The following is a 15,390-nucleotide window of genomic DNA, read 5'->3' as shown; positions in this document are numbered from 1 at the left end:
GGCCACGGGATGTACTCCATCCCTCTGGCACTGCATAGGAAACACTACCCAAGCGCATGAGGTGGCATATATACTGACGCTTCACTGACGAATATGATTCATCACTATCACTACTTGAATGATCAAGAGCAATAAACTTGAAGTCCACATCACTATCATCACCATTACTCAAGTCTGAGACCTGGCCACGTGAAAATATTATTTTCTCTTGTGATGAGGTACAACTGAATGTGACTGAAACATGCCCACATCAGAGGTAGAAGGTTGAGGATCATCAGGATTTTCTGCACTGTTTTTGATATCCTGGTCATTGCTTTCACTCATTAATCGATCAAAACCATAGAATTCCTCTTCATTTCCACTTCCATCAGAGTCAGAACTATCAGTTAGGGAGAGAAAAATCCCAATTCGCCTAAGAGTGAGAGCTGCCTTGCAGCGAGGCATGGTGAACAAAGCTTTCAGAAGCGGCGTTCCCACAATGCCATGTGGGTGCCTAGAATTTTTGCTTATGGCACACACACACCATGCAGACTCATTCTGTTAGATGTAGGCCTACCAGCCTTCTTGTGCTAAATTTTAGGCCGCTAGAATTTTGGCGTAGTTCTATGGTTAGGACCCACAAATCAAAGCGGTAGAACTATGTCATGGACCCTGAAAGGGTTAATTGAACTATGTGTAGAAAGAGGTTTGGTAATAAGTAATACATATTTTATGAAAAAGACAATAGTTAAGTATATATGATACAGCACACAATGAAAGTACAGTGGACCCCCGGTATTCGATGGCATCGGTATTCGATAAATCCAGTATTCGATGCATTATATCGCAAAAAATTTTCCTCGGTATTCGATTGAAAACCTGGTATTCGATACGATTCGTATGAGACGTGTCCATGTGTGGCCTGAACTGCCCCGTGTGTGCCAGTGTTTACAAGCCAGCCAGTGTGCGCGCATCTAAGGATTCATTTGGTACATTCCATATTATCCATATTATCACTGTGTATGGTGCTTCCATATTCTAGTGCCAACCCTTCGAGAAAAAAGTCGCTAATGACTCATGAAATGAAGAAAGAGATAATTGCAAAGTACGAAAGTGGAGTGCGTGTGTCGGAGCTGGTTAGGTTGTATAATAAACCCCAATCAACCATCTCTACTATAGTGACCAGGAAAATGGCAATCAAGGAAGCTGTTCTTGCAAAAGATGCAACTGTGATTACAAAACAGTGACTGCAAGTGTTAGAAAATGTTGAGAGATTGTTATTGGTGTGGATAAATGAAAAACAGATAGCAGGAGATAACATCTCTCAAGCGATCATTTGTGAAAAGGCTAGGCAGTTGCATGACGATTTGGTAAAGAAATTGCCTGAAACTAGTGGTGATGTGAGTGAATTTAAGGCCAGCAAAGGTTGGTTTGAAAGATTTAAGAATCGTAGTGGCATACATAGTGTGATTAGGCATGGTGAGGCTGCCAGTTCGGACCAAAAAGCAGCTGAAAAATATGTGAAGGAATTCAAGGATTACATAGACAGTGAAGACTTGAAATCTGAACAAGTGTTTAATTGTGACGAAACAGGCCTGTTTTGGAAGAAAATGCCAAGCAGGACCTACATTACTCAGGAGGAAAAGGCACTCCCAGGACATAAGCCTATGAAAGACAGGTTTACTCTTCTCATGTGTGCCAATGCTAGTGGTGATTGCAAAGTGAAGCCTTTATTGGTGTATCACTCTGAAACTCCCAGAGTGTTCAGGAAAAACAATGTCCTCAAGGCTAATTTGTGTGTGCTGTGGAGGGCAAACAGTAAGGCATGGGTCACTAGGGACTTTTTCTATGACTGGTTACACTATGCATTTGCCCCCACTGTGAAAAATTACCTAACTGAAAAGAAATTAGACCTTAAGTGCCTCCTGGTATTAGACAATGCCCCTGGTCATCCTACAGACTTGGCAGAGCGACTTTCTGGGGACATGAGCTTCATTAAGGTCAAGTTTTTGCCTCCTAATACCACTCCTCTCCTGCAGCCCATGGACCAGCAGGTCATTTCCAACTTCAAGAAACTGTACCTGGAGTTTACCTGGAGAGAGTTCCGGGGGTCAACGCCCCCGCGGCCCGGTCTGTGATTTTCGTGTGTAAGTTCGGTACTAGTCCCTCTAGGATTTTCCAGGTGCATATTATCATGTATCTCTCCCACCTGCATTCCAGGGAATACAGTTTTAGGAACCTCAAGCACTCCCAGTAATTGAGGTGTTTTATCTCCGTTATGCGCGCCGTGAAGGTTCTCTGTACATTTTCTAGGTCAGCAATTTCACCTGCCTTGAAAGGTGCTGTTAGTGTGCAGCAATATTCCAGCCTAGATAGAACAAGTGACCTGAAGAGTGTCATCATGGGCTTGGCCTCCCTAGTTCTGAAGATTCTCATTATCCATCCTGTCATTTTTCTAGCAGATGCGATTGATACAATGTTATGGTCCTTGAAGGTGAGATCCTCCGACATGATCACTCCCAGGTCTTTGACGTTGGTGTTTCGCTCTATTTTGTGGCCAGAATTTGTTTTGTACTCTGATGAAGATTTAATTTCCTCGTGTTTACCATATCTGAGTAATTGAAATTTCTCATCGTTGAACTTCATATTGTTTTCTGCAGCCCACTGAAAGATTTGGTTGATGTCCGCCTGGAGCCTTGCAGTGTTTCAAAAGTGCTTTATAGTGACCACAGAAACTCAACTGACTCTAAAAGAGTTTTGGAAGGATCACTTTAATATCCTTAATTGTATAAACCTTATAGGTACGGCTTGGGAGGGAGTGACTAAGAGGACCTTGAACTCTGCTTGGAAAAAACTGTGGCCAGAATGTGTAGACAAAAGGGATTTTGAAGGATTGGAGGCTAACCCTGAGAATCCTATGCCAGTTGAGGAATCCATTGTGGCATTGGGGAAGTCCCTGGGGTTGGAGGTTAGTGGGGAGGATGTGGAAGAGTTGGTGGAGGAGGACAGTGAAGAACTAACCACTGACGAGCTGATAGATCATCTTCAACAGCAAGAGGCCACACTTGAGGAAACTGCTTCGGAGGAGGGGATAGAGAAATTGAAGAAGTTGCCTACTTCAAAGATTAAGGAAATGTGTGCAATGTGGCTTAAAGTGCAAACCTTTTTTAATGACAATCACCCTAACACAGCTATTGCAAGCCGTGCTGGTGACTATTACATTGACAATGTTGTGAAACACTTTAGGAATGTCATAAAGGAACGGGAGATACAGGCCACTATGGACAGATATGTTGTGCGACAGAAACCCAGTGATTCTCAAGCTGGTCCTAGTGGCATTAAAAGAAGGGAAGTAACCCCAGAAAAGGACTTGAGGTAGCAAGTCCTAATGGAAGGGGATTCCCCTTCCAAACACTAACACCTCTCCCCTCCTCCCATCCCATCAATCATCACCAGATCTTCATTAAAGGTAAGTGTCAATTATTTTATTGTTATTGTAGTAAATTTTTTTTTTTTTTCATACTTTTGGGTGTCTTGCACGGATTAATTTGATTTCCATTATTTTTTATGAGGAAAATTGATTCGGTTTTCAATATTTTCGGTATTCGATGAGCTCTCAGGAACGGATTAATATCGAATACCGGGGGTCCACTGTAGTCTGTTGGATTATGTATTGGTGGAAAAAGGGCTGATGGATAGGCTTCAGGATGTGCATGTTTATAGAGGGGCAACAGATATATCAGATCATTATTTAGGTGTAGTTACAGTTAGAGTAAGGGACGGATGGGGAAAATGGAAAATGGCAACAGCAAGTAGGAGAGAGGTGAAAGTTTGTAAACTAAGGGAAGAGGAAGATAGGGTGAGATATAAGCAACTATTGGCAGAAAAGTGGGCTAGTGCAAGTACAGGTAGTGTGAGGGGGGTTCAAGAGGGGTGGGATAGTTTTAAAATGAAGTGTTAGAATGTGGGGCACAAGTTTGTGGCTATAGGAGGGTGGCTGCAGGAAGAAAGAGGAGTGATTGGTGGAATGATGAGGTAAAGAGTGTGATAAAAGAAAAAGGTCACTTATGAGAGGTTTTTACAAAGTAGAAGTGATATACGAAGAGTGTATATGGAGAGTAAGGGGAAGGTGAAGAGAGTGGTGAAAGAGTGCAAAAGGAGAGCAAATGATAGAGTAGTGAAGCAATGTCAACAAATTTTGCTGAATAAAAAAATTTTTGGAGAGAGATAAAAGAGGTTAAAGGGAGTTACTAGATGGAGAGTTGGAGGTATTGGGAACACGACAAGAATATTTTGATGAACTCTTAAATGTTGATGAAGAGAGGGAGGCAGTAATTTCATGCAATGGCCAGGGAGGTATAACATATTTTAAGAGTGAAGAAGAGCAGGATGCGAGTGTGGGGGGAGGTGCAGGATCATGACAGAAATGTTAAAAGCAGGGGGGGATAGTGTTGGAGTGGTTGGTATTCTTGTTCAATAAATGTATGAAAGAGGGGTAGGTACCTAGGGATTGGCAGAGAGCGTATATAGTTCCTTTATATAAAGGGAACGGGGACAAAAGAGATTGTAAAAATTACAGGGGAACAAGTTTACTTAGTATACTACCAGGGAAAGTGTATGGTAGGGCTATTAGTGAAAGAATTAGAGGTAGGACAGATGAACAAGGAGGCTTTAGAATGGGTAAGGCATGTGTAGGTCAAGTGTTTACATTGAAGCATATATGTGAACAGTATTTAGATAAAGGTAGGGAACGTTTCATTGCATTAATGAATTTAGAAAAGGCATATGACAGGGTGGATAGGGGAGCAATGTGGCATGTTGCATGTGTACAGAACAGGTAGCAAGTTACTAAATACTGTAAGGAGTTTTTATGAGGATAGTGAGGTTCAGGTTAGGGTGTGTAGGAGAGAGAGAGAGAGAGAGAGAGCACTTCCCAGTAAAAGTAGGCATTAGACAGGGATGTGTCATGTAACCATGGTTGTAGAAAGTAAATGCTAGGGTGTTGGGGAGAGGGGTGGGATTAACCCTTTGACTGTTTTGGTCATATATATACGTCTTACGAGCCACCGTGTTTGATGTATATATACTACTCATAAATTCAAATCAAGCAGGAGAAAGCTGGTAGGCCCACATGTGAGAGAATGGGTCTGTGTGGTCAGCGTGCACCATATAAAAAAAATCCTGCAGCATGCAGTGCATGAGAAAAAAAAAAACTCCGACCATTTTTTTTTAATTAAAACGCTGACTTCGTGGTGTATTTTCATATAGTATTTATGGTTGTATTCTCGTTTTCTTGGTCTCATATGATAGAATGAAAAACATGTTATAGAAATGGAGGTGATTTTGATTGGTTTTACTATGAACAGAACCTTGAAATGGAGCTCAAAGTAGGGAAAAGATTTGATTTTTGCCGATGTACAAAAGTAAACAAACGATGTCATTGTCCAATAAATGTCCAACTAGCCATTCAGTCATGAATGGGTTAACATTGTTTACACAATTATTACAATATTGCAGTAGTCTGCATAACAGTAAATCTTCTATTGTTTGTTTGAATAAAAATTCAAAATAGAAAGCAAGAGTAATATCAGAGGGGCCTGGAGATGTGACTGATGAACAAAGAAAATGTTATTTTAGAGCCAGGAATGTCTGCACTGTTCATTCTGGACCCTATTTTGAAATTGGCATATTTTTTAATTTGCTTGAAATTAGCCAAATTGCAAATTTTTGACCATGTTACTGGGTAGTTGAAATCAGTGTATGGGCAGTTTCTTGTTCTCAATCAATAGAACAAATGGAGTTCTAAAGAAATAGCTATGAGTTTGGTCGACTGGAACAATGGAATTAGCCGGAAATAGGGCTCAAAGTAGGCAAAATTGCTGATTCGTAAACATCGCTGAAGTCACTAACTTCGCGAGAGCATAGTTCCATAAGTTTTCCATCAAATTTCATTCTTTTGGTAACATTACAATCGGGAAAAGATTCTCTATAATTTCATAAGAAAAAGTAATTTTTTTTTCAGAAGTTTTGCGACACCAGGAGACACCTCAGGATTTGGGGTTGCGACAGTCAAGGGGTTAAATTATTAGGAATTAAATATAAAATGGAAGTTGACAGTTGCCGTTTGCTGATGATACTGTGCTTTTGAGGGATTCCAAAGAGGTTGAAAAGGTTAGTGGACAAGTTTGGGAGGGTGTGTAAAGGTAGAAAGTTGAAAGTGAACACAGATAAGAGTAAGGTAATGAGGGTATCAAATGATTTAGATAAAGAAAAATTAGATATCACATTGGAGGGAAGGAGTATGGAAGAAGTGAATGTTTTCAGAAATTTGGGAGTTGACTTGTCAGCAGATGGGTTTATGAAGGATGAGGTTAACCACAGAATTGATGAATGAATAAAGGTGACTGATGCATTGAGGTATCTGTGGAGACAAAAAAATGTTATCCATGGAGGCAAAAAAGGGAATGTACAAGAGTATAGTGGTACCAACACTCTTATATGGGTGTGAAGCATTTGTTGTAAATGCTGCAGTGAGGAGGTGGCTGAGCCATTGGAGATGTCCTGTCTAAGGGCAATGTGTGGTGTAAATATTATGCAGAGAATTCGTAGTGTGGAAATTAGGAGGAAGTGTGGAGTTACTAAAATTATTAGTCAGAGGGCTGAAGAGGGGCTGTTGAGCTAGTTTGGTCATTTAGGGAGAATGGAAAGAAGAATGACCTGGAAAACATATAAATCCATAGGAGAAGGCAGGTGGGGTAGGGGTCGGCCCGGAAAAGGTTGGAGAGAAGGGGTAAAGGAAGTTTAGTGGGCGAGGGGCTTGCACTTCGAGCAAGTGTGCATGAGCATGTTAGATAGGAGTGCATGGAGACTAATGGTTTTTGGGACCTGACAAGCTGTTGTAGTGTGAGCAGGGTAATATTTTGTGAAGGGATTCAGGGAAACCAGTTAGCCAGACTCGAGTCCTGGAAATGGGAAGTACAGTGCCTGCACTTTAAAGGAGGGGTTTCGTATACAAGCAGTTTGGAGGGACATCTGAACTGTCAAATCTGGGTGCCTCTGCAAAGACAGTGATTATGTATGTGATGGTGAAAGAGTTAAATAATGGTGAAAGTTTTTTCTTTCTTTTTGGGTTTTTCTTTCTTTTTTTGAGTTACCTTGCCTTGGTGGGAAACGGTTGACATGTTAAAAAAAAAGAAATAGTCATGGAAGAGTTGAGCTCATAGGAGTAATGCAGTGCCTGGGAAATGAGAAGCGATCAATTCTGATCCAAGGAGAGTAGCTCCAATTCCTTGGATGAAGAGTCTGTCAATGACATCAAATCAAATCAAATTTTATTTCTTTGCAAGATTACATTCAGATTATGAAATTACAATAATGAGTTGCAGTGCAAAGAGAGCCACTATCATGCCTAGGCATTTATTTATTTATTTATTTAGAAATTTAGCATACATACAGAGGTACAAAAAAATACAGGTAAGAGCAGCATGCCAAAGCCACTTATATGCATAGCATTATGGGCTGGCTTACAATTAACTTAAGATTAACTAAGCAATGATGAAATCAGTGATAAGACATTATTGTAAACAGATAACTATAAAATACAAATGAGTATTACAAAGACAGGTCATATGGTTGCATGCATTGCTGTTCATTCAGTAGAATGGAGTATTCTGTTAGGTAGTGTATTTAAAAAAATAACAAAGTTAGGTTTAACATTTGTGTGATATAATTGTGAGTAACATTTAGGATATACAATTTATATGGTTCAGTTATTCAGTAGTTATTTGGTTTTGAGTGAGTAAGTGAACTTTGAGAAGAGACTTGAATTTATAAACAGGTAGTGTTTCTTTTATATTTACAGGTAATGAATTCCAGATTTTAGGGCCTTTTATGTGCATTGAGTTTTTGCATAGCGTGAGATGGACACGAGGAACATCAAAGAGTGATCTGTGCCTTGTATTATGGTCATGTGTTCTGTTGAGGTTGGCAAGGAGATGTGTGAGGGGAGGGTTAATATCAGAGTTAAGTGTTCTATGTATGTAATAAGTGCAATAATAAGTATGGATGTTTTGTATGGTGAGTAGGTTGAGTGTTTTGAATATTGGTGGAGTGTGCTGCCTGTATTGAGAATTTGTTATCATTCTAACTGCAGCCTTTTGTTGGGTAATTAGTGGTCTGACATGGTTAGTTGTTGTTGAGCCCCATGCACAAATTCCATAGGTAAGATAGGGGTAAATAAGAGAGTGATAGAGGGCCAGGAGGGCTGACTGTGGAACATAGTACCGTATCTTCGATAGTATGCCTACAGTCTTGGAAATTTTCTTAGAAATTTGTTGTATATGTGTATGAAATTTGAGTCTATTATCGAGGTGGATTCCTAAGAATTTTCCCTCTGTTAGCTTTGTGATAGGTGATCCGTTTATCGTTATGTTAAGAGGTACATCTGTAGCTCTGCTACCAAACTGAATGAAGTAGGTTTTGTCAATGTTTAGTGTAAGTTTGTTAGTCCTCATCCAGGTAGATATTTTCTGTAATTCGGTGTTTACAGTATTGGCTAGCGTGACTGGGCTCGGGTGAGAGAAGACGTATGTGGTGTCATCTGCAAAAAGTGTGGGTTTGAGTAATTGCGAAGCATTTGGTAGGTCATTTATGTATAGGAGAAAGAGAAGAGGGCCAAGGACACTTCCCTGTGGGACACCAACTGTAATTGGTTGTGCGGAAGAGCTTGCCCCATTTGCGTACACATATTGGCTTCTGTTGCTGAGGTAAGACTTGAGGTTTTACCTGGAGTTTACCTGGAGAGAGTTCCGGGGGTCAACGCCCCCGCGGCCCGGTCTGTGACCAGACCTCCTTGAGGTAAGAGCAAATAAACAAGAACAAGAACTAGAAAGAAAATAGAAGAAAACCCAAAGGGGTGTGTATATATATGCTTGTACATGTATGTGTAGTGTGACCTAATTGTAAGTAGAAATAGCAAGACGTACCTGAAATCTTGCATGTGTATGAGACAGAAAAATGGACACCAGCAATCCTACCATCATGTAAAACAATTACAGGTTTCCGTTTTACACTCACTTGGCAGGACGGTAGTACCTCCCTGGGCGGTTGCTGTCTACCAACCTCTAATACCATAGTGTGACAATTTTACGTGGAGCAAGTCATGGTCAACTGTATCAAAAGCTTTACGTAAGTCAATGAAGATCCCCAGAGGGGCAGACTTAATTTAATGGCTTACAGACTACTTAATACTAAAGAAATTGATCATAGTTTGCTTAAGTTGTACATCTTTTTTTATTTCAACACATTTAGTTAATTACATGAAACTAAGATCTTCAACATACCATCTTTTTGCATTCTTCAATGACTCGACTCACAAACTCATCATGGATGGACTCCTCAACAAAAAGTCTTCCTGCAGCAATACAGTTCTCACCCTTGTTGAAGAAGACACTGCTCATACCCTAAGAAAAATAAATCATTGTTCAATTCATATTCTATACCAAAGTCCATACATCAACCACTTACAGTCATTATTAAATATGGTTACCAAGAAGAAGACATTTTTAGGGCAAGTATTATGGCTTTTTTCTGGTGAGGTTCTTCCAGTCCTCCCCTAAGGTGCTATCCATAAGTTGACTAATTCCTAGATACAGTAAGAGTTTGATTTACTGGACTAAGAGAGTGTCTGGCAATGTAAAGTGTCGTGTAAATCTTTATAAAAAAAAAAAACAAAAAAAAAAAACTATACTGTACTCTACTGTATACAAAATACAGTACAGTACACAATTTACAGATATACAGTATGACCCCCATATCTGTGGGGGTAACATTACAAGGACCTGCTACATATGTATAGTGGTGGGTTTTGGAGGGGTGTAGGGATGGAGGCTGGAAGCAATGAGAAGGTGTGATGGTGAACATGTGGGTGGTAGTGTGGATGATGGGTGACTGAGCAGGTGAATGTGCACTTGGTGTGGGCAATAATTGAGAAGGCTGCTGGCTACATGACTAGCAGTACATGCAGATGACATGTTAGGGTATTTGGGCTGTGAAAACATGGGTAAAGTGTGGGCATGGGGCTGTGAGCTAGAAGCTGTGGGGGAGTGGTGTGGGTGAAAGGTGTGCTTGTCAGTGGCCTGGTGTGGGTGGTGATTGGATGATGGGTGATGGGGTAACTGATTGTGCAGTTAGTGGTAATAAGCATGGTGGGTAAGTGATTAGGTATGTGGATGGCATGTTAGGGTGAAAGGTCAGGTAAGGCATGTGGGTGAGGTCACAGGGACTCTGTGGCTGTGAAGGAATGGTGGTTGTGGGGGACTGGTTTAGGTGTAAACATGGGGGGGAGGTGGAGGGGTAGTTTGTTAGTTGGGATGGTGTGGGTGAAGGCATGTGGCCTTGGGGGAAATTATAGGGGCAGGAGGTATGGGTAGGTTGTTGCTGGGTGTACAGCAAGGGTGTGGCTATAGGGGGGAGGGGTTGAATGAGCAGTTGGTGTGGGAGGTGTGTGGCTGAGGTATGGCACTGGGTGATTGGTTGTTTATCAATGTAGCATGAGGTAAGGTATTAGACATGTACCAACATAGAATCCTTAGCCTCACTGCCAGACAGTGCAGGCACCCATCTCCCATCATCTCAGTTTCCTCCCTTAAGGCTGTTTGTATAAGTTTTTATGATATGCAGAGTGTTTCTTATATAATTCTGAAAAACAAATGATACCTAAAATAATAAAATTGTCAATAATAGCACAAATATAGAACTTTATACACCTCAGAGTTACATGCTTCTTTACGTCATGGCGTCAAAAGCATTTCTATGCCTCTGTGATATTGCTAAATGGTGATTTTATTATATTCAGTAATAATAATAATCATTATTTAACCCTTTCAGGGTTTCCAACGTACTGGTATGGCTTACACACCAGGGTTATTGACGTACTAGTACGCCTAAATTCTAGCACCTTCAAATCTAGTGAGAGAAAGCTGGTAGGCCTACATATGAAAGAATGGGTCTATGTGGTCAGTATGCACAGTATAAAAAAAAAATCCTTCAGCACACAGTGCATAATGAGAAAAAAAAAACTCCGACCGTGTTTTTGGTTTAAAACAGCGACTTTGCAGTGTATTTTCGTATGGTATTTATGGTTGTATTTTAGTTTTCCTGGTCACATTTTATAGAATGGAAGACATATTACAGAAATTGAGATGATTCTGATTGGTTTCATAATAAAAAGTACCTTGAAATTGAGCTCCAAGTAGCAGAAATGTTCAATTTTTACTAAAGTTCAAAAGTAAACAAATCATGCCAAGCATCTTATACACATCAACTGGTGAGTCTAATGTTCTTTCACAAGTGCGCTGATATTATTTATACCATTTCTACACTAATGCAGTAGTCTGCATAACAGTAAATCTTCTATTTTTTGTGAGAATAAAAATTCAAAATGGAAAGCAAAAGAGATGTACGAGGGGCCTGGGGACATGACTAATGAACAGAGAAAATGTTATTTTAGTGCCAGGAATGTCTGTCTTGTTTATTCTGGACCCTATGTGGAAATTGGCATCTTCTGAAATTTGTGTAAAATTGGCAAAACTGCCAATTGGCAAAATTGCCAATTTCTGACCACTTTATTGGATAGTTGAAATCGGTAAATGGGTGGTTTCTTGTACTCATTCAATAGAAATAATGGATTTCTAGCAAAATAGATATGATTTTTGTTGATTAGTACACTGGAATTGGCCGAAAATAGGGCTCAAAGTGGGCGAAATCGCCAATACATCAACAGCGTCGAGTCCGCTAACTTCGTAAGAGCATAATTCCGTAAGTTTTCCATCAAATTTCATACTTTTGGTGCCATTATGATAAGGAAAAGATTCTCTATCATTTCATAAGAAAAAATAATTTTTTTTTCTGGAAAATTTTCAACCCTGAGAACAAGTTTAGGAGAGGGCCTCTTGACCCTGAAAGGGTTAATTAATATGATTATTATTACTTATGATTATTATATTATTTTCTTCAGAAACATTGTGTGAAAATGAGATTAACAACAAAATGTTGCCAGACTGAACTATTTTTTGGTAAGCTTAATCCGTTTTCATACCCACCAGCCTGAGTGTGACTTCCTCCACCTTAATTAAAAAAATCTTGGCCTACTGTTTACATACATACCTATGATAAAGCTTAACTGAGAAATTAAACTCCACCCATCACCACTCCTAACCACTCACTACTACCACCCACCACCCACTGCTGCTCTGCTACTGCTGCTGAGAATATGACGACAACTTTTGCAGTGCCAGTATCTGCCAGTTTGCTGCCAAATCCAAGTTTCAGTATATTTTTTATTCATTTGTTTGTTGACCGATCTTAATGAAATTTTATATGACCAAGTTTTATGTACTCTTATTTAAATAGTAAAATAATTAATGAAATTGAATGATAAAAAAACGAAATGTCAAATTCCAACCTCTATTTTTGGGCTAATATACACTGCAGGTACCGGATCACCGGATATGGGGTCCGACTGCACTAAACATTGAAAATAAAAATTATTATCATGGAGGAGCTTGAGGTTCCTAAAACTGTATTCCCTGGAATGCAGGCGGGAGAGATACATGATTATATACACCTGGAAAATCCTAGAGGGACTAGTACCGAACTTGCACACGAAAATCACTCACTATGAAAGCAAAAGACTTGGCAGACGATGCAACATCCCCCCAATGAAAAGCAGGGGTGTCACTAGCACGTTAAGAGACCATACAATAAGTGTCAGGGGCCTGAGACTGTTCAACTGCCTCCCAGCATACATAAGGAGGATTACCAACAGACCCCTGGCAGTCTTCAAGCTGGCACTGGACAAGCACCTAAAGTCGGTTCCTGACCAGCCGGGCTGTGGCTCGTACGTTGGTTTGCGTGCAGCCAGCAGGAACAGCCTGGTTGATCAGGCTCTGATCCACCAGGAGGCCTGGTCACAGACCGGGCCGCGGGGGCATTGACCCCCGGAACTCTCTCCAGGTAAGCTCCAGGAGGGGGGAACACTAAATTCATAGGAATTATACAGTGAAAATAAAAAAAGAGTTAAAGGTACAGCAAAGTCATTTTTTTATATTTTGCATTGGACAAATAAAATTGTTTTGCTGAGACTGCATGGTGGTGGCCCAGAATACTGTAATTTTAATTTTGAGTTGGAGAAGCTGAGAAACTTCACTGCCCTACTTGTTGATATTTGAGATAGAGAAACACTTCCTCTTAACACTAGTAGTACTTGCTTTAGAGGTCATGGTTAGTCACAGTGTACTTTATATAACAATAAAGATATAAGGTACTTCCTGACTTATAATGAGGTTATATTTCGATGAACTCATCCCAAGTTGAAAGTGTTGTAAACTGAATGTGAATACGTATATGATATGATAATAAAGTAAATAAATTACTACTGTCACTGATGAGTATGGGCATGTTTGGCAGCAAAAAATAGCCTTTACATCAGGATGCAGGTCACCGAGATGCTGTGGATGTCCTGGAGAATTATCTAAAATAAAGAGAATCTTGAAGGGTATGTTGTGTTGACAACAATATTCTTTCACCAGTCTTCAAACAATGCTAATGTTGGTAGATAAGACACATAGGCAACATTTAGGCAACTTTATTTCGAAACGTTTCGCCTACACAGTAGGCTTCTTCAGTCGAGTACAGAAATTAGGCAGGAGCAGTAGAGATGTGAAGACGATGTAATCGTTGCCTATGTGTCTTATCTACCAACCTGTCGGTATTGTATACCATTTGATAATGCTAATGTCGTTGAGGCCTCCTTGTTATGGTGATAATTGTTATGGGGCTATAGGACCCAACATGTGTTTATAAGTAGCAGTTACTCTGGAATACCTAATTATATTGAATTGATGGGGACACAGCACTTAAATGGCCCATAGGGAAGATCACTCTTAGGGACTGAGAGGCAGCTGGGTCAAGCCTATTTTTCTCAATATAACAGGTTATACTATAGACACACACAGTTTAAATAAGTAGTTTATAAAGTTGTATTTCTTTTTGTAGAATTAAATTAAGGTGTGGGAGAGCTGTGGTAACTAGAGAATTGTGCTTGGCAACAGTCTTTTGTTTTTTGGTGGGTGTGGAAGGAGCTTTTCTAGGCTCCTCCCTCTCCCTCTCTCTGTTGACTTCAAGCTGGTAGGACCTCTGGGTCCTTCTTTCTATTTTTTGGGCATTATGTGTGCCCCAGGGGTGAGTTTTTAAAACTTAAGTTGTGGCCACCATACCCAGAGTGACTAAAGTGTGTCAAAACACTGGTTAGCCCAGAGATTAGTCATGAAGAGAGAAGGGCAAAGTTGCTGAGATGCACCATGTGGGAGAGCAGCTAAGGAGTGTGTAGACTTATGTTTTGTATACTGTATATTCTGTACATATCTATTGAGAATACAGTTATATTTTTTTATAGAAGCAGTTTAAATATCCTGTGAAGAGGGCTGGTGAAAGCATTTTCAGAGACAATGAGGATGATCAATCATTAATATAAGTATTACCCTAGACTGATAGTCTCTAAGTAAAAAGCTACCCCACACTAGGACATGTAGTGAGAACCTTACTATCAAAGTAATAAGGGACAACAACATAACAATAATAAATGGAATGCATATGCTGCGGTTCTTAGAGTAGTAGATTAGGAAAACTACTGCACCATCGTAAAGTCAAAATATCATAAGTTGAACCATCATAAAGCGAGGAACATCTGTACACAATAAATTATATTTTTAAGTTACAAAAAACACTGAGATAAGCTAAGACAGTTTCCAACTAAAAAAAAAAAAAAGCTGCTAATAGGACATAAAATAGTTTTCCTTCATAACCAGAGCATTATATATCACAAGTGCTACAGCCACTGGAGACAAATTTTTTTATAACAGGCTAAATACTGAAGATGGGAACTACAAACATATCTCTGCTCCCACAACTACAAATGGGTAATCACTTACCATGCGAACAGCTTTGTCTAGATCACAGTCAGCAAAGATGATGAAAGGTGATTTTCCCCCAAGTTCCAGTGAGACCTTTTTTAAGTTGCTCACAGCACATGACTTCATGATCACTTGACCAATTTCTGTGCTGCCAGTGAAACCTAGCTTACGTACATCAGGATGATCAGCAATGGCCTGACCACACACACTACCTGCAAGTCAAGTTGATGTTGGTACACAAATATAGAATTTGTAAAAACAAATATTTTGTCTTCTAGTATTTAAAGTACAAATGCAAATCATTCATTACTGTTCTGGTAATCTGATAATGTAATATTCTCATTTTCCTTTGTAAAGATCACTATTTCTATGTAACTGAATACCTCTGGGGTTCTAAGAAAGCAAACTGTAATAATAAAAGTATATAACCAAATGGTGA

General features: G+C 39.8%; 1 protein-coding gene across 1 annotated transcript in view; it reads right to left on the bottom strand.

Moving 5' to 3' along the window:
* Window positions 1-15,185, bottom strand: part of LOC128688028 (cytosolic 10-formyltetrahydrofolate dehydrogenase) — a 45,833-nt gene extending 30,648 nt beyond the window's left edge. The window contains exons 1-2 of the mRNA XM_053775699.2: window positions 14,970-15,185; window positions 9,321-9,440 (exon numbers count right to left, since the gene is read on the bottom strand). Of these exons, the coding sequence (XP_053631674.1) occupies window positions 9,321-9,440; window positions 14,970-15,077 (228 nt within the window). The 5' untranslated portion in view covers window positions 15,078-15,185. The remainder of the gene's footprint in view (window positions 1-9,320; window positions 9,441-14,969) is intronic.
* Window positions 15,186-15,390: the final 205 nt, after the last annotated feature.

Source organism: Cherax quadricarinatus, chromosome 10 (assembly GCF_038502225.1).
Source record: "Cherax quadricarinatus isolate ZL_2023a chromosome 10, ASM3850222v1, whole genome shotgun sequence".
Lineage (NCBI taxonomy): Eukaryota > Metazoa > Arthropoda > Malacostraca > Decapoda > Parastacidae > Cherax > Cherax quadricarinatus.
Note: the sequence above shows the minus strand (reverse complement) of the source record. Positions and strands in the feature narration are given on the sequence as shown.